Source organism: Phocoena phocoena, chromosome 15 (assembly GCF_963924675.1).
Source record: "Phocoena phocoena chromosome 15, mPhoPho1.1, whole genome shotgun sequence".
In the NCBI taxonomy this organism is placed as follows: domain Eukaryota; kingdom Metazoa; phylum Chordata; class Mammalia; order Artiodactyla; family Phocoenidae; genus Phocoena; species Phocoena phocoena.
Window position 1 is genome coordinate 47,415,906 of NC_089233.1, and position 20,919 is coordinate 47,436,824.

Here is a 20,919-nt window from a genome sequence, read left to right on the forward strand (position 1 = left end):
AAAAGTTTCATGCAAGGGGAAGGTGCATTCTATAATAAGAGAAGGCTTTGGAGCTATGTAGACACACTGATGTCCTCTCTCAATTAGTTCTCCTCACAACCTTAAGAAGGAAAAACAAACAGCCCCAATGGGGTAACTAACATATGAGGAGACAAGTTTAGGGAGGTCACAGGTTCTTTGACTAGGGTATATAACAGCAGAATTGGGATTTGATGACAGACACGTTTAATCCCAAAACCTGTGCATTCCCAGAGTTAACATAGAAGATACATATACTTATCAAAATAATAAAAATCACTCCCATTATTACACACCTGATGAGTATATAACAGTAAGCCTCAACTTATACAGAAATAAACAAAACAAAACAAAACCCTGAAAGTTTTTACCCCAACAGAATCACTAATACAGGAGAAGTATAAAATTTGGAAAATCTCTAACTCTGTTATTTTCATATGGCAGACACAATCTCAAATCTAAGTTTAATGGGAGAATCACCTCCATGTTGGGATAGTCTGGGTTCTTAAAAAAACTGAATATATCCTAATCCAATCTCTAGAGAACAACTAGCAATCTGAAATCCATGGCTTGCCCTGGACCTAGACCAAACTAAACCGTAACATTTCCAAACCTCCAAAGGCTCATATATCTTCTGCCCTGGCATGCATATGGCCAGGCATATGGACTTTTACTGAACTTTATTATCTATATTTGTTACTTGTTTCATCAGTAATTCTCAACTTGGTTGTAAATCAAAGGCTTCAATAAAACCATAAACTATATTCAAATCCTTGTTTTGAATACTTATATGAAAATGTAACAACTAAATATTTGAAAAAAGAAGACAGACTTTTATAAAGACTCTTTTATACAGAAAGACAATCAAGGTGGGGACAGGGGTGGGGAGAAAGGAAAAGGTTGGCTTTGGCTACCACCAGTCTATAACCTATCTCATTTTGGTCTGCACTAACCAAAATGTATTTAAGTAAAACCATATTTACTAGTATAATTCATTTAATGGGTTAAAAAGAAAACTAACACAATCTGTGGTGAAGTTACAGACTTACAAAATAACACAGAAAGAACTTCTCATCTTGTGTTTTCAACACTGGGTCATCTTGATATGTATCAAAAAAAAGGTGTTTGATTTTTGTTTCTACATTATTTTAAAAACAAACTTAAATACAAGGACAATTTACATAGCACTTGGTACATGGTGCAATGTACGATAAAACTTATTTATGTGTTGTTAAAATAGTGTTGGAAAACAGTTTAAAAGACCAAGAGTGAGATAAAGGCAGAGGAAAAACAAAACCATGCAGTGAATTATGAATCACTATATATTCTTTTCTTCATATTCTTTTTTCGCTATTTTAGAAGTTAACCTTACTTCACAAATGTCTGACTAAACCAATGTTCACACCTTCACACAAAATATCATTACACAAAAATTTTTAATATTTTTATACATTAGAGTGAACGCTATTTATTCTCAAAATTCTCTTACTTAGCCTAATTCTTCCATGGGAAACCAAATGCTTTATCTGTAGCCAAGTTCTTTTTTGAAGCAAACCAAATAACTCAGTAAAGGGCTTAAGCAGGATATAATACTAATATAATTTCTTACAGTTGTTTTATGTGTCAAGAATCAATAATGCCAAAGTAAATGCATTTACAATGGTAATACCTTAAGATTTTTCTACACTTTAAAATCTTATTATGTAATAGGCTTAAGTTTCTACATTTACACTCATTTAACTTAAGTTCTGTTGACATTTAAGTTCACAGAAATTGAAATAACGTTTAGTTACTAAGTACTATAAATAATAATACACAATGCTGATGAATACACATAACATAAATCCTCATCCTTGTGTCAACTAGTTAAATATCTATACAGTAGTTCTGTAAAATCTTAATTGTAATTTATCATTAGGCTATCTAACTTTTAAAACAATAAAACCAACCTTATATTACAGAGATGCAAAGTATTTATTACCTACATTAAAAAGCAACTGGATTAATTTCTAAGCCCATTATTCCCACGTGAATCTTTACAATACAGTGAAGAAAAGGTGGGAAGACAGAAAATAATGCATGAAAATACCATCAGGCAAATAGTTTATCATTTATTCAATTCACACAACAAATAATTACTGAATATCTACTGTGCAACAAGCATAATGCTAGATGCCACAGATATAAAGGAGAGTTAAGACAGACAACATGGCCCCTATGTTCACAGTAATTAATCTTACAAGGAGATAGATCTTGATCAGATAATCCTATGATTGAGTACATTAAAGACAAACTGATATTAATGCTGTATGAAAAGGATCATAGCTGTATGAAAGTATTTAATATAGGAAACTGTTCCAAAGTAAGGGTTCAGCGAAGACTCCAGACAGAATAGAAGGGTTTCAAGCTGGGAACTGAAAGCTGAGAAAAATTAACAAGGACGTGGAGATAAAAACAACCAGATAAAGACCCAGTAGTGGGAAGGAGCACAATACATTCCAGAAAAAGAAAGGACAGTGTGGCTAGATGCAGAGACCAAGAAAGGGAGTGATATAATAAGAAGCCAAAAAGGAGAGGGGCAAGATCATAGAAGAATTCAGGTCATTTAGGATTTTAGTCTTTATCCTAGTCTACTTTTCACTTTTGGAGTGAAAAATGACTGTTTCTAATCTAAGTTCTGCTTGTGCAACATCTTTACACGTAATGGAAACTTCACAAATAATTGTTTGAAGAATAAGCTAGAGTGGTCTTAGTTACGTGAGGCAAAAATAGCTTTCTGTTTTTTTAATTAAATTCATTTTAAGGTCATACAAGTGGGGAAAATAAATCACCACCCGCTGAAAATAAATGACTTGTACCTAAAAAGTTGAGATGTTTTGCTCTGAGCTTTCTTCTGCTTCTACAGATTATTTTACTTTTAAAGTATAGTGCTCAAACTGAAAATAATATAAAAAGGGATCAATATCAAAAGACTATAACAGGAAACATTCCTTTCCAATTTTTATAAGCCTACTGAATTCCATCCTGTTATAAATACCATTTTCCTAACTATTCAGTCATTTTAAATTGTGGTCTGTCTTCCAACCAACAACATCAAATATTTAATAAAATAATGCAGCTAATATAGTTTTAAAATCTGCAGCAAAGCCCACCTCATCATAGTTATTAAAATTTTTTAATTTGTTTTACCATATAGTCCCTTACTCCTCTCCATATAATATTCAGCAACAACATAATTATATTCTTATTTCCTCATTCCTGGTGATTAATAAACATACTGACATTCAAAAAATAGTTATTGCTAATTTACTAAGGATAAAAATACTGGACTATGCACTGGGATTGAAATATGATTAAGATACTCTTTCTTTGATGATTTCTGAATATCAATATTCAACCTAGGACATAGGTAAAATATAACAAAATTCAAAACCTACATTGAAATAAGATCTCAGTGTGATGGAGAGACTCAGCAATTTGGACTTATATTTCTTTGGTCAGCCATCACCTCTCATGAAAATCATTTAAAAGTAGAAATTAGTTTAAGAGAGCAAACGAGGCTGAGCTTCTAAGTTAACCAAAAGAAAGATTACACACATGTCCCTAGTCAGCCCAAATATCTCAAAATATTTCTATACACCTCAAGAAATGGAAATTCAGACTTACAAAGACTTCACAGTTCAGATTTTTGTAGTTAAGTGTTTTCAAATGACCTATAAATCAGATTTGAATATTACATATAAGATAAGAAATATGAAGTTTCTTTCTAAATGACCCTTTTAATATTTTGTCATACCTGAATAAAATGGTTTTATAGTTTCCACTTAACTCACCTTCATCATTTATTATATTTTTCATCCCTTACTGTTCCATATAAACATTAAAAGTAAAGAGTCACAGTCAATCTAAACTTACAGCTATAGCTATTTTCTCTGATACCAAACAGTAAGAGAAAATTAACCTAAGCATGGCAAAGTCATGCTTCTCTGAGTGGTATTCTAATAGAACCTCAGTGTGGAAAGTAGCAAAAGAGAACAGAACACATAACAAGTAAACCTGAGAACTGAACTTCTGTCCCTACAAAGAAGCAATGTCATCCTTCTATCATATCTATCCATCCACTGATATATCTATATCTATCTTTCCCTTTCTACTATATCCTAGGACTACATTTTAGTAATTGTATGTATTTGTACAGGCACTATACTTTAAATGAGGCATTCCCATTTAACGTATGTCGGGGGAGGAAGAATGGGGAAAGAGGAAGAGAAAGATCCAAAATGCCAGTCAAAACTTAAAGAGAAAGTACTCTGGCTACTTCTGGAGGATTTCAGGAAACCAACTCAATCCAAAAGCTGGTAAATAAAAGGAAATCTAGCACTTCCTGGGATCCAGGAAGATCCCACATGCCGCGGAGCGGCTGGGCCCATGAACCATGGCCGCTGAGCCTGTGCTCCGCAACGGGAGAGGCCACAACAGCGAGAGGCCCGCATACCGCAAAAAAAAAAAAAAAAAAGAAAGCAAAACTCTTTATTAGACAATGAGAAAAATGTGAATACTAACTGGACATTTAATTACATTAAAGAATTAATTTTCTGATGTGAGAGTGCTGTGGTTATATTAAAACAACAAAAAAGTGTCCCTACCTTTTTAGAGATGCACGCATAGGCACACATACATATATTTACAGATAAAGTTGATAAGATATACAGGAATTGCTTTGAAACGGTCTGGGAGAAAGGTGCAGGAAGCACTGATATACATGAAATAAAACTGACCATCATTAACTGTTGAAACTGGGTGGTGCGCACAGAAAGGTTCATTACAGTACTCTATTTTTATATATGTTTTTAAATGCTCATATTAAAGTTTGAAAAAAAATAAAGAAAAAAGAATTGTCCATTGTAGACTGTTAACCTCTGAGGCATTCTTATGTAACATACTGACTGAGCACACCTAAACATGAGGCACTATTCCAGTTGCTAGAGACACAGATATAATAGAGACAAGCATTTTAAAATTCCCTACAACACAGCAACTGACAAATGAAATAGAATTATTACAGAATTGCTAACACAGAGGAAGAAGTAATTAGAAGCATATAATTCCAGAGATTTACTAATAGTAGTTGAAAAATATAAACATGAACGATAAGCAAATGGGGTTTTTTTTGGTAATCATCTCCCATTCTTTCCTCTGCTGATCCCTATTTCTCCAATATTAAGAAAGTAGTAAATCAAGGGGCTTCCCTGGTGGCACAGTGGTTGAGAATCTGCCTGCTAATGCAGGGGACACGGGTTCAAGCCCTGGTCTGGGAGGATCCCACGTGCCGCGGAGCAACTAGGCCGGTGAGCCACAACTACTGAGCCTGCACGTCTGGAGCCTGTGCTCCACAACAAGAGAGGCTGCGACAGTGAGAGGCCTGCGCACCGCGATGAAGAGTAGCCCCCGCTTGCCACAACTAGAGAAAGCCCTCGCACAGAAACGAAGACCCAACACAGCAAAAATAAATAAATAAACTCCTACCCCCAACATCTTCTTTAAAAAAAAAAAAAAAAAGTAGTAAATCAAAATAAAAATATTATCTACTTGCTTCCTCTTTTCTGCACATTGATTTTTATATTATTTGGCAATTTTTGGTTTCCTTTTGTTAAGAAAGCTTAAAATTAAAATTATGACAAATACATCTGGCTACTACTCCTCTCATTATTATTTAACTTTGTTACAATAAAATAACAAGAAGCATTTAATTAAAGTAAAAGAAAACTGAGCAAAGTTAAGAAAAAAACTTATTAAACAATAGCTTGAGAACGTTCCATGTAACCATGAATATCAAGGCCATGACACATGGCCTTCTATAAAAACATAGGTAATAATGATAAACTACTAAATTTAAAATAGGCATGTTGTGCTAGCCCAATAAATAGTATTCCTTTCCTACAAATCAGAAACTATATGACACAGAATTATAAACAGACTTCTTTTAAAACTTAGTTTGAAATCTCATACTTAAAAGATTAAACTATTATAAATATCAATACCTATTTATATATATATATACATTATAAGCAGTGGCTTAAACACTTCGAAATAAAATATAAAATATAACTTTACAATTGTCCTTTATCATTTTTTAAAGATTTATATTTTTAAAGGATCTTTCAAACTAATAAAATACTAAAACTCTCTTGACTAATACTTTAGTGTAACTGAGCACTGGGTAGGTAATACTGCAACAAAGCACTATGAAAGATATATATAAGGCAAAGAAATTAACAGTTATTACTTATAAATGAGTCATTCCATTTCATGAAAAAAAAAAGAGACCAGTCACCAATTTCCAGGTCACAACAGAGAGAAGCAAGTAACATTAGATGGAACTAAGACATTGTTTAATAGAAACACAATTTTGAGTACACCACCTAGTTCCTCATGAAGAACTTTCAAGTTCAAAAAAATATGAAGGAAAGAAATGAAATACAGAGAGCAGTTGTAAACCACTGTAAAGCTCATATTGGGAGAAAGGATTAAATATACAGACTCTTGTTAGGGAATAACAATGTGAGGTGTTACTCGATGTATCGTCTCTGATTAGGCAGAAATATTTTGGGCTGTGGCTATCTCTGAAAATATCCAACTCCAAATTCTCTAACAACCCAGTTCAACCCTACACTCCCACGTGCTGAATATTCAAATAGAAGCAACCAACATAAAAAGGCCAAGCCTCTACACAGAGGTGAGCAGACCCAACACTGGGCAATGCAGCCTGGGTATCACTATTGCTTTTTCAATTATTCTGGCAACAATAGAAAACTACCTCTATTTCAGGAGGCAAAACCTGTTAAAGAAGATCATCAGATATTGCATCCTTAGAAAACTGACCACCTACAATAGCAATGAAGAAAGAAAATCAGATGAATGAAGCACAAGTGAAAGAGAGATTCACTTGCCACAAAAAGTGGAGCTGAAGTATTCAATATCAGTTTCCCATAAACAAAAGAATAAATAACAGACCCAACCATGAAGAGGCATATGGTCCTAGTTCAGTCAAGGCCCAGAGATCTGTCCTTTTGATTTATATTCTTTTCATTACACAGCACTACCTTCTCTCAATGATGTCTTAATTAGCCCATTATTAAAACAACTGCATTTACTGAAGACACTGGGCAAGCAGGTCAGATGTGTACATCCCAATCAGCTTGTTCAGTGACCCCAATAGAACCTGGGATACAGCCACTACCCCATTTGCCCAAGGTCACACATTTTTCCAGGCAGAGTTAGCTCTAAAAGAACTCACAGGCTTTGCTTTCCCACAAAAACAAAATTCTCTCTAAAGCCCAAACACTCAGATAAGCATGTTCTCTTCACAGACACCAAAGGCTAATTTGGCTGCTGTTTCCCACAGATTCTGTCCACAGAAATTCCACACTAGTCTTCTTGTTCTGGGTCCATAGTATACTCTACAGTTCCACCAATCTAAGACCACAACCTGTGAAATTAGAATGTCCTCAGTCCCTTTCATAAAATTATCTTTCTTTCGAAACATTTATGTATTCTAAAAAGCACCCTGTTTCTTCTTAAATTTCACATTCAGACTATTAACACCAATGAGTGTTCATTCAAAGATAACATATTAAACTTCTATTAAATCTATTATGTTGTTTTCATAACTGTTTCCATATACCTTTTCAATACTTAACAGTTCATTTATATGCTAACACATATATTTTCCGTCAAACTATCTAGAGTCTCATCAAACCATAAAAACTTTGAGAGTAAATTTTACCATACAAATACTTTACCAATAGCACATCATACAAAATATATACTCTTCTTTAAATTATGTGAAATGTTATTTGGTTTTTCTCTATTCTTCCTAATATACTATCTTTCAACTGTATCCAATCCTGAAAATAACTTGAAGAAATGCGATATATATGAACCAAATCAAAACAAACTCAAAAGGCCATCTCACTAAAGCAACATATCCCTAATATCATTTGCTCCAACAACTACTGCAGAATAGTTTTTTTAAAGTATCTATAAAAATGTACCATAACATAAATGTGGTATATCTCCAAACATGAATTATGTTAAAATAATTTCTTAAGTTTAAATAACAGAGTAGATTGCTACAAGCAATTAAATGACAACCAATTATTTCATATAGCAAAAATGACACCTCTTTATTAAATGCCAGGTATTCAATTCTATCAATAATTGTCCTGCAGAAGTCATAAATCAATGAGAACAGTATCTACCTGAAAAATGTTCTGAGAAACTTACCATCATTTTGACTCTTGCCCTTCATCTCCTCTTTCCATGATGGGATGGTGTTCAAGGGAACATAGTCCCTTAGGTATTCTTTGCGTCTCTCCTCTACGGTCATCTTCAGCAAACGTTCTTGCAAAATAAAAGCAGAATCTCCATTTGTATTTAACTTTTAAGCTCAGGAATCATTTTACAATTTACATATTAACCACATTAAACTAACCAAAGAATTGGTGTGGCCTTGAAGAATACCAAAATCAAATCTAATGACTCTGTATTTGAGTGTTAAAAGGTGTCAAATTAATACTACATTAGTAGGGGGAAAAATAAGATCTAAGCCTGATGAGGAAGATGTTCTTGTGATAAAGAAAGAAGTAAACTCTTTTAAACATCTACTGACAATCTACTATGTGCCAGGTGATATGTTTATACACTGCAGGTACAATGGTGACCTTTAACTTTGAGGAGTTCACAAAACATAAGAGGATATGGATAAGATAAAAAATAATAGCTACATAAATACAAAATCCTAAGACAAATAAGTACAAATGCTAACAGCACAAGGAAAGCAGCCACCAAGATATTTACTTAATTCTACAATGCCATCAACAATAAAAGTGCCCTTTCAATTAATAATACCATTGTGGAGGTGATATAAACAATACTTTAAGTATAAATCTTGATTATAAGATTAAAACATTTTAAACACTTTGAAGTAACAATAGTTGATGTTATTTATAAAGAACACACTGTGTGCCGGGTACTTCACATGTATAATTTTATTAAAATAATCTTCCCAACACTCAGCAAAACTGATAGTATTATTATCCTGATTTTGCAGATAGGGAAATGAAGCACATCAAAGTTCAGCAGTTTGTCCAAAGCAAGAGACCTTTCCATTAAAATCCACTCAGATATCTCCATTAGTAAAAAACTATAGCCTATACCATTAGCCACTATACTGTACTACCTTCTCAAGAAAAGCTTCCCAAAGGAGGTGACATGTATGCTCGTTCCTGAAGGATAGGTAGAATTCTGCCATGAAGAGGTAAGAAATAAGGATATTTCAGACTAGTAGAGCAATGTAAACAAAGATAAGGAGATACGAATAGCTTAATGAAGCTGCAAGATATGTTACGAGGAGGGAAAGTGGCCACAGAATTCAAAAGTAACTAGAAACATAAATTAAAACGAAAATGTACAGGAAATCTGTATACTATGCCGAGCCATTTAATCTTATTCTATAAAGTACACCACTAATATTCAAAGTTGACTATTCATATCCTAGAAGGTACATAAAATGATCCACTAGGATACTGGGGGAAAAAGCTAAAAAATTCTATTTATTTCAAACTTAAGGAAATAAATTAGATTTATTTACAAATGAATTAAGATTTTCTAATATTCAATATATAAACTGACACTGGCAACCTCACTCATTCTGTATGTCAGCTGTCATGTATCATATATTTACTTTACCAAAGATCGCCACAATGTAGAGCAATTGACAGTCATACTCTCACTCTCCAATTCTCTTTCAGCATATTACAAAGTATTGTAGTTTAGATGAATGGATTTAAGGACAGCATCTAGTTTTAGGCAATCTAACCCTCATAAAATAATCACTTTAAAAGATTCTTTCACAGAATTAAACTGCAGAAAGTATTAAGGTAAGTACAAGTGAAAAAATGTTGGGCAACCAACATTTCTCCCTGCTCCTAGAACTGGCTTTTCTTCAGCCACAATAGGAGACCAAAAAACAAGATTTTCATCAGATGTGATATATTCAAATCACAATACTCAACACTGTATTGAATTTAAGATGCCTAGACCATTCAAGTTGAAAACAAGAATCTGGAACTCAGGAAAGATCTAGCCTAGAGATTTGGAAATTATAACCTAAAATTCTATGCCTACAGGAAATTCATTGGGGAGGGTAAGACAGGGGACCAAACCTCAAACAAACAACATTTAGGGAGTGAACACAAAGAGAAAAGAAAATGAAATAAAACTTAGATGTCACTGAAGGTACAAGGTGAATCAGGGTCCCACTGAAGTGGAAACCAGCAGAGAAAAGAGTTTTAATGAGGAGAAAAGGGGAAATCTTGTCAATTGCTACAGAAAGATCAAAAAGAATGAAAATTAATAAGCCACGGGTTTTTATCAACTGGGTCAAGAACAACACTGAAAAGAGAACAAAATGGTTAACAGCTGTCTGAATTCTAACACCAAATCATGTAAATCTATGTGATCTTGTATTACTTAATCTCTCTATGGCTGTTTCTTTTTCAGGTAGTTGGTAGGTATTATTCCCAACTTACAGATGAGGCAACCAAGACAGAGAGGTTGAATAACTTACCTAAGGTTCCGCAGCTAGTAAGCAGTACAACTAGGATTCAAACCCAGGCAAAAGGTGTTATAAGTTCTTGACCTTAAAATACAGTACCTCACAGGGTTGTTGTGAGAATTAAATGAGATAATCCAAGTAAGTTACTTAAAATAGTGCTGGGCACACAAACAGGACTCAAATAGTAACTATTTTTATATGAGTACCATCATCATTGTTATTACTGAATGATTTTAGGAACATTAGTTTCCTTGGAGCATAACTTGAGATCCAGGAGATTTTGAGGGACTGAGGAAAAGAAGGAAAGTGAGAACAGCAACTCCAAGGTGAAGCCCTGTGGAAGGAAGGCTACCTTCCTTGATCATTGTTATAGGATGAGGAGAGGAACCCAAAGACACTGAGAAACTAAACATACCCAAAAGAGAATAAATGATAGTACAAGATCTCAAATAAAGGGCACAAGCAGAGGGGTTAATCCTTAGAAACAAAGATGAAAAGTGCTTCCTCTAAAAGAGGAAGAAAGCTGAAAGAACAACAGACATGTAAAGAAACAAAAGAGACTGTGGAAAATGATAGGGCTGTTCATGTTATATGACATGTATTTTCTCCGTGAATTAAAAGGCAATGTCATCTGTTTAGTATACGAACTTAAGGTCTTGATGGAATAGGAAACTTGAAGGGAATGGTAAATTTGAAATAATCACACGGAGGAGGAAAAGTGATGACTAGTGTTTACCAAAGCACTACTAAAAAAGCTCAGATCACTAATATGGAAATACAGCAATATCAACGATCAGGATGAAAGATATTACAGAGCAACTTGTATTTTCAGTAAGTGTCAGAAGTAAATATGGGAATGCAACCTGGCCTCTGTCATTCCATTTACTTAAAAGTTTAAGTGTGGACACTTAGGAAAAAAACAAGATGAATAATAAGACAATAAGATAAAACACTGAGAATTTAACTTTCAGTACTTGAAATGATAATACACATTGAGTGGTTTTGAACTAGGGCACAAAATATTAAATCAACACCGTTTATTTAACCTATGTGGACTTGAGAATTCCTTAGTTATTTATTTAAACGATGAAACATACTGGGGGGCACAGTCATATATACAGTTTCTTCAGCTTTACACAAAACTTTTCCTTAAAGAATGTTTCACCTTTGCAGATGTGCTTAGTAGATGGTATACTGAGTTAAAATATATTTAAAGAATGCCTTGACATTTTAATGAGGTGGGTAAGCCTTCCTTTAGATTTAAATAACAGGTACAAAAATATGATACCACCCTCTCCAGTACAATTCAGAAAAAGGTCACGCTTTCCATCAGCTTCTTAATACTAACTACTGTCCTGGAAATCCTCACCTCCTTCTTGATGGTATAACATATGGGTTTTTATATATATATATATGTATATATATATATATGTATATATATATGTTTATTGAAGTATAGTTGATTTACAATATTATACTTTACTAAATATTCCAAAAATAGATATCCTGATAAGACGCTGACACACTAAAAAGTCTTCAAGTCACAATAACTTTCTCTTTTAATGCAAAAATATGTTAGTTTTAGACAAGAGAAAAATTTACTTTGTTAACTGCCTTCTTTAATTGTGCATTTGCTTCTCTGTTTAGGTAATATTAATTTGGTAATATCTTCCCCTATTATTAGAAGTAAAAGAAGAAAAAAAATCAAGACATTAAAGTTTTAAAAATGTTTGCTTATGAAAGTCCAACAGTGTAGATGTTAAATGAAGGAACCATTGTAACATTGTTACTTTAGGAACATTATTATGACAGAAAAATATAATAGTTCTTAAGTAATCGCTATAATTTCATCAATTATTCATGTATTGAAAACAATCTCCATGTTTTCCACTATTTTGCCTTCATTATTATCAATAATACAAACCTAACATTTCAAGACCATCAATAAAAATGGGCATAAAAGATTTTTCAGTGCTTACAAGGTAAATCCTTGTTGAAACTCAAATAACTTTTATTGCAAAAACAAAGCAAAACTATTTTACGCTACTTTATATATCAGCCTATTATTCTCAACAGCATTTGATTTGCGACACCAAAATTTAGTTCTATATATGTCCATAATCATTAAAACATAATTAAATGGCATAGTCTGTCAATATTTAAAGACCATTTTAATTGGGTCGTTCAGTTATGCTATGTTAAATCTTCCCCGTAGTTAATGTGAAGAAAAGTCCCTCCTCATCCCCTTCCTCATGCATTGTTTTAAGTAGGCCCCTACATAAAGGATTTTTTCCCCCATATTCATTCCCTTTCTTTCATCCACTGTTTGGCCTTATTTATAAAGACCAGCAGTTGCAATAAGAATCCACAGATTTTAAAGAACTATTATCAAGGAAGTTAACTTTCACTCTAGTCACCCCTTTATCCTTGTTCTATAAAAAAGATGAGATACTTAGGAGAGATTTGCACTTCCCTCACTCGACCTCACTCCTGATACAGAGCAGTAGCAGTGCGAATACTTTTTACTACACTTCTGTACAATCAGCTGCTAAAGAATTTTTTTAAAAAAAGGAAGAAAAGGAAAGAGGAAAGGAAGGAAGGAAGGAGAAAGAAGAAAGAAAAGAAAAGAAAAGAAAAACTACAGAGACTCAAGTTTTACCTTGGAATATTCCCTAACTATGATGTCAGAGAAATACAGGGAGGGAGATGGAGAAAAGAGGGTTGGGTCGCACGCCTCTGTGTCTCATCGACATCAGCGTCACCGTCAACCAGGCTGATCTGGATACGCTTTGATCTGCACGAAACTCAGGGATGGGCTCATTCACAGAGATCGACATCAGTCTCATACTCTTACTCGGAGCAACTTCAGACTATGAATGGGGATGGAATCTAGAGGAAGTCACAGCAGAGAAAAGCCCATTCAGACTTCTCTGACTGCACTTAGCCTCGCGGACAAGACCCGCTCGTTGTAGGTTCCCCCAGATATCCAGGTTTCAAAAGTCACACTGCGGCGCAGAAACAGGGGCCCTGGCTGAACACCCGAAGGTGAGGACGCCCAGCCAGCGGATGAGGAGACAGGGGACAGAGGCGAGGGGTGAACGTCTGAGGCTCGGCGGGCGCGGAGCAGCAGCAGCAGCTGCAGCCGGCGTGCCAGCTGGCGGGCACGTATCCGCGGGACACCCGGGCCGGGAGTCCGAAAGTCCCAGCTGGGGTGCGGGGACAGGGTGCGGGGGCCTGAACAAGTTGTACGGAGCCCGCGGGCCGCCGAGCGGCGGTCCGCGCCGCTAGCGGGGCGAAGGTGACCGGGCGCGGCGGGCGGCAGAGAGGGGCGTGCGTCCACACGTGCGCTAGCGGCAGGTACCCGGGGGCGGCGCGTGCACGCCGGCGTGCGCGCGCGTACGCGCGTGTGTACACACGGACCCGCCAGGGAGGCGGCACCGGCCAGCCGGGCGCGAGGCGGGAGTGGGGCGGAGGGCGCCGCTGCACACACAGCCCTGACTCCCGCCCCCACCCCACCCCACCCCCGCCCCCCGAGACTCGACGGGCCGGTTACCTTTCTCCTCTCTCCACACCTTTTTCTTCTTGTTGCTGGGGTACATGTTGCTGTGGGGGTGGCTGGCTTTAAGCTGCAAGTTCCCCAGGCTCACGGGCAAACAGGGTGTATGCGGAGTGGGAGGGGTGGGAGGGGGCGCTCGGGAGGGAAAAAGTGGAAGAGGCTCCGGGTCCCGCGCCGCTCGCCGCTCTCCAGTCGCCGCCCTCCTCCCTCAGTACGCACTCGGTCCCGGCTCCCACCTGCCTCAGCCCCGCGGCAGCCACCACAGCAGCACCTCAGAGCCTGTCAAGTAGGTCACGCCTCGCGCTAACCTAACACCCGCGCAGGCCCCGCCTCCCAGCCTCTAGCCAGCGCCGCCTCCCATTGGCTGCACCGCCCGCCGCTCTCCGCGTTCCAGCTGCCGCGCGCCCCGACTTCGGCCCTAGGGCGCACGCGCAGGCGCAGGCTCGGGCCCGACGCCGAGGACGTTGGGGAGCTGGAGGGGGCGGAGCCAAGGCTCGAGGGGGCTGGAGGTGGCTCACGACTGGGGCGGGGCGTGGGGCGGCCCCGCGGGAGCACCGTGAGGCGCTGGGCGCTTCCTTGCGGCTTCGCGGCGCTGGGAAAACCCGAGGGCGTGGCCTACAGGAAGGGCCAGGTGCGCCAGGTGATTGCGCGCTGACTGGGAAAAGCTGCCTCAGGGCCTGGAAGAAGTGGAAGTGCGAGGAGATGTGAGTCAACACGAATTGTATACTTTCACTGTCACCGCCCCGTCTGGACGAATTTTACCGGATAATCTGAAGCTTTCCTCTTGGTGGGCAAATATAACCGAAAGAAGTGAAAGGATTAGGAAATGGTTCCAGACCATATACAATCAGCTCCTTGACCTTGTAGTAAAAATTACGTATTTCTCTCGACTCCGGTGAAGTCTGGAAAGAACAAAAGTAAACTGAACTACTCAAGGGTTTAAGAACCGGGAAGTAGTGGGCAACCAGAACCTTATACTGGAAACGGAAAGAAGTCACATCAAAGCAAGTTCAAGTGGGTGTTAACCAGAGCCCATCATCTTATCGGTTTTATTCCCCCACCAATTGCTTCAGTCAAGGCGCTAGTCTAAAGGGCTCGCTTGAATCTGGGCAATGCTAGTCTGCAGGTGATCTGAAAACCCGGCTCCGTTCGAGTACACCATAGGAGTAGGGTGACCTAGAATTTAGAGGAAGTTTGGTAACCCCATCCCCAAATTTATGGTGTTTCTAAATATCAGACAAGGCTGATTTGGTGGGTGTGGTGAATCCACATTTATTTGACAATTGGGGTGCTGTGTTATCTGTGTTGTACTTAAGCCAGGTGTGTAAGAGCAAATAATTATTTGGAACAGGTTTTTAATAAGAGGAAGAAAGGGGGGCTTAAGAATTGTAAAGAATGAAATGTTTTGAGTAACAGGACACTCTCATGAGGATGATTAATAACAGTAAGATAATTTTGTTAATTTTGACATTGTTTCTGCTTCTGTTTTTCTTTTAATGCTGTGAAGTACATAAAAATTTGTTTGAGAGAAATAGGGAAAGCTTCAAGAAGGAAGTGACATTTGAGCTAATAATGAAAATATGCACTCATTTGTTGGCAGTGGAAATAAAAGCGGGACTCTAAGGCACATTACCAAGGTAGTATCAATAAAAATTGGTAATGAAATAGATTTGGGGAAGAGAATAAGAAAGAGAAAGAATCTAGGGTTTCACGGTATAGTTGAGGAAAATAGCAATATTAATAATATTTGGCAATACAGGAGCAGTTTCAGATTTCATGGGAAAGATATTGAGTCCTTAGTTAGAAATGCAATGTGTGCAGGAAAGTGCATTATACTGGGCACCTTCTCTTCTGTTACAACAGAGAAACTGTTTCCACCCCAACCCAGAGCCAGTCCTTCCATCTGTGCTTTCTTTCTTTTTTTTAATGTTTATTTATTTATTTATTATTTTTGGCTGCGTTGGGTCTTTGTTGCTGTATGTGGGCTTTCTCTAGTTGCGGCGAGCGGGGGCTACTCTTTGTTGCGGTGCACAAGCTTCTCATTGCAGTTGCTTCTCTTGTTGCGGAGCACAGGCGCTAGGCGTGCGGGCTTCAGTAGTTGTGGCTCGTGGGCTCTAGAGTGCAGGCTCAGTAGTTGTGGTGCACAGGCTTGCAGTATGTGGGATCTTCCCGGACCAGGGCTCAAACCCATGTCCTCTGAATTGGCAGGCAGATTCTTAACCACTGCACCGCCAGGAAAGTCTGCCACCTGTGCTTTCTTAGAAGCACTGCACTACTGATTATCCTTTATCTCATGTTGACTCAAAGAACTGGGACCATCCATCAACTTTTAAACTTTCTCAGGTTTCTTGCATGTTAAAATAAATAAAATACAAATAAATACAAATGCTTCCCATGATCCCACACTCCTACTACTAAGGGAAGTTACTTTCCAAAGTAACTTCCTCCTTTGCAAAACGTGTCAATTTTCTTGTATCCCACTTTCTGCTCTTCAGTCCACTGTAATCTGGGTTCTATCCTATAAATAAACTGAAACGGCTGTTATTAAGGTAATCAATGGCCTTCATGTGATATTTAATGGACATTTTTCAATTTTTCTCTTACAAGATCTCTCAGCAGCATTTAATAGTATTAACCTCTTATTCCTCCTGACAGCATTCTTTTCCTTTAATTTTGTCAGCCTTTTGAGTTTCCTCTTGTCTGGTCATTCCTTTATAGCCTCCTCTGTTGGCCCATCTTCCTTTTCAGCCACTACATTTTGGAGTTCATTCTTTGAATAATTTCATCCATATTCATGGCTTCAGTTATAACTCTAATTCTCAACCAGGGGCAATTCTGCCTCCCTTGGGGACATTGGCAATATCTGGAGACATTTTTGGTTGTCACACCTGAGGGAAAAATGCTACTGGCATTGAGTGAATGTAAACCAAGGATTCTGCTAAGCATCCTACCATGCACAGGACAGTCCCCTGCAATAAAGAATGTCAATACCGTTGAGGTTGGAAAATCCTGAGTTACATCAATGACTCCCACATTTATTAACTACAGGAAAGTTTTCTTACCCCTCTGCCCTGAATCTAGAGTTATCTTGTCAAGTGTGATCAGGTCATTTTACTGTTGTAAATCATTCAGTAACTTTGTGGTGGACTTTACCATGGATTGAACTGAGTTCCCCCAAAATTCATATAGCCCACAATGTGCTTATATCTAGATATAGGGTCTTTAGGAGGTAATTATGGTTAACTGAGGTCTTAAGAGTGGGGCCCTAATCCAGTAGGACTGTGGCCTTATAAAAAGGAGAAGAGTTCACACTCTCTCTCTCTCTCCCCTTCCCTCTGACTCCCGCATTGTAACTCCACTGTCCCCCATCATGTAAAGACCCAGTGAGAAGGCAGCCATCTGCAAACCAGGAAGAGAGCCTTCACAAGAAGCAGACCATGCTGTACCCTGATCATGGACTTCCAGCATCCAGAACTGTGAGAAAACTAACTTCTGTTGTTTAAGCCGCCCAGTGTGTGGTATTTTGTTATGGCAGCCCAAGATGACTAACACAGTCTTATAAAAACTGAATCATTTAGGAGTGACCATCACCTACCAATTCTGCTTTACCTTATACCATGCTCCACCCCCACCACCCATCTCTGATTCCAACCATAGCAGCCCTTAGAGCTTTTCAGTTCCTTGAACATGTCTCATTCTCACCACATGGCCTTTTCACATGTTTATCACTATACCTAGGACATGTTTTGCTTATTTAACCCATTCTCATTCTTCAGAGTTTAGCTGGCAAAATTCACTCCCTGGCAAAGCCCTTCCTGATTCTGATCCCACCTGACCTCTACGTATAGCTTCCTCTTCTGTGTCCTCAGTACTCATTCATTTTCCTATAAAGCACTTTTTATAGTTTTTAATTATACATTTATTTTTGTGATTATTTCATTAATATTTGCCTTTCACTCTAGACTTATAAACTGTCTGAGGCTGGGAAATATATCTTGTTGCTCACCATCCACAGAAAATGCACAATACTTGGCACATAATAAAAATTTATTGAATAACTGAAAGTTAAGTGAGCATCCGTAGAGAAATGCTGGCAAAACTAAGGAGGAGCACATGACACCAAAATGTGAGCCCCTAATTTAATGTGAAGACCAAGAGAGGAACTAACAAATAAAATGAATGAACACCTCAAAGAGTATTACCTTTCATCTTTAGCATATAGCAGATTTTCAACATGTAAATGAATGAGGCAGGGAGTGGTAGAAGAAGAATGAGAAGATGTGTTCAAAGTGTAAAAAAGTAACTGCAATTCAATTTTCAGAGAAACCAATAATATGTTTTCAAGAAGATGTTTATGGTCAGAAATATCAGATGTCTCACAGAGATCAAGTAGGATAAGAACTGAGAAAAGATAATTGGATTTATAGTCTATGTAAATTAGTGAAAATAAAAACAAGTAGTTGAAGAATAAGTGAGAGGCAACAAGCCAGAAGCAGTGATTAAGGAGTATTCTTTCAAGATGTTTAGAGGGTAAGGGATAAGTAGAAAAGATAGCAGTAGCAAGGATACGAGAGTCAAGGGAAAATTTTTCTAGGAGAGGTGGAATGAAGAGTTTTTAAATTAAGAAGATTGGTACAAAAAGATTGAAACAAAAAGAGAGAGAGAGAAAAAGTTAGAAGAGAAAAGAACAAATGTTAGATAGAGTGAAGTACCAGAGAAAGTAAATGTGGATAGAATCAAAAGTGAGAGAAGTTTGGATTTAGAATATAGGAAGTGCATTTCATCTTTTGGGATGAATTAGGAAAAAAAGAAGCAATGGAGATTCAAAAATGTTTTTTTAATAAAAAGGAAGGAAGTCGAGGTAAGATAGGTCAAATGGCCTCAGTTTCCATGAAAATAGGAAGCAAAATCATCTGCTGGAAGATGCTGTTAATTCTGGATCCAAATGGGGACTGGAAAAAAAGGTTGTTTGAAGAATGTTTAATGGATGATGTTAAGAGTTTAAATAAATTTTATTTAGATACTTTTTTAAAGTACAGAAGTTGGGCCAGTTCTATTTTGAAGTCTCTTGGTGAGAGGAAAAGATATTAGGGACACTGGTAGACTGAATAACGGTCCCAAAGATCTCCAGGACCTAATCTCTAGAACCTATGAATGTTACTTTATTTGGCAAAAGGAACTTTGCCAATATGACTGAGGATTTTGAGATCAGGAGATTATCCTGTATTTTGGTGGTGCCTAAATGTAATCGCAAGTGTCGTAAGAGGGAGACAGAAGGAGATTGAACCACAGAAGGGGAGAAGGCAAATGATGATTGTGCACAGATTAGAGTGATGTAGCCACAAATTGAGAAGTGTGGGCAGCCACTAAAATCTGGATGCTTCTAGGCAAGGAATGGATTCTCCCCTGGAGCCCCCAGAACCAATTAGATCTGCTCTTAATTTTAGTCCTGTAAGAATCCTTTTGGACTTCTGACCTCCAGAACTGTAAGACAATACATTTCTGGGTTTTTTTTCTGTTATTTTTAACCCACTAAATTTGTAGTAATTTGTCACAACAGCAATGAGAATACAGGGAGTAAACCTAAAAATTCAAGGCAATAAATACATCTGTTTCTGAAGTAATTACCTGAACACACTGTAAAAGTTGGATATATTTTAGGTATGATTTCTCTACTAACTCCATTCTTTGGGTATTGTTAATATTGCGATACTTTACCTAATATTCATTTTGATTTCTGGTCCTAGCCTTAAGGGTATTCATTCATAAAATGCCCATATATTTTAAGAGAGTAAAGAAGGCATTTTTAAACACCTTTTAATGAAAGTTTAATGAAGCACCCTTTTTTTTAACATCTTTATTGGAGTATAATTGCTTTACAATGTTGTGTTAATTTCCCTTGTATAACAAAGTGAATCAGCTATATGTATGCATATATCCCCATATCCCCTCCCTGTTGCGGCCCCTCCCTCCCACCCTCCCTATCCCACCCCTCTAGGTGGTCACAAAGCATGGAGCTGATCTCCCTGTGCTATGCGGCTGCTTCTCACTAGCTAGCTATTTTACACTTGGTAGTGTATATATGTCAATGCTACGCTCTCACTTTGTCCCAGCTTACCCTTCCCCCTCCCCTTGTCCTCAAGTCCATTCTCTATGCCTGCGTCTTTATTCCTGTCCTGCCCCTAGGTTTATCAGAACCATTTTTGTTTTTAGATTCCATATATATGTGTTAGCATATGGTATTTGTTTTTCTTTTTCAAAAATGTAATTGATGACTGGGATTTGTTTGTCTTGGTCCTAGTAAAATGTCAGCAGTTCCTTACCTGAACAGAGTATAAACATTTTCACCAAGATGGGGACCATAGCAGACTTGGTCCATATATTTCCTGTCCACCATAGCCTTGAGATCTTAGATTAAAGGACGATGTCAGGTTAGTTAATTGTGTTTTCACATAATTGCAGCTTGCATCTCTGGAGGTACCATAAAAATAAGAATTTCCAGCAACTCTGAACAGAATTCAGAGAGCAACTCCTACCTATTTCAAGCCTACCACTTATCTCTCACCGGAGAAGAAAGAAACTAGATATGGTTCCTTCCCCACAGCCTGCTCTGTCCATCAGCTGCCTTCATTCCCCGTTGAAAGGAACTTCCTGGCCTGGCAGCTCATTGGCCCAAGAGTAAAGAAATTGTTGCTTAGCAACCAAGTCCTGACCCCTACAGACCTAA

The 20,919-nt window shown here is 37.7% G+C and overlaps 1 protein-coding gene across 1 annotated transcript in view; it reads right to left on the bottom strand.

Annotated features, from left to right (window-relative positions):
- MACROD2 (mono-ADP ribosylhydrolase 2) overlaps positions 1 to 14,235 on the bottom strand; it is a 1,967,591-nt gene extending 1,953,356 nt beyond the window's left edge. Inside the window, exons 1-2 of the mRNA XM_065893095.1 lie at positions 14,190 to 14,235; positions 8,305 to 8,421 (exon numbers count right to left, since the gene is read on the bottom strand). Coding sequence (XP_065749167.1) covers positions 8,305 to 8,421; positions 14,190 to 14,235 — 163 coding nt within the window. The remainder of the gene's footprint in view (positions 1 to 8,304; positions 8,422 to 14,189) is intronic.
- Positions 14,236 to 20,919: the final 6,684 nt, after the last annotated feature.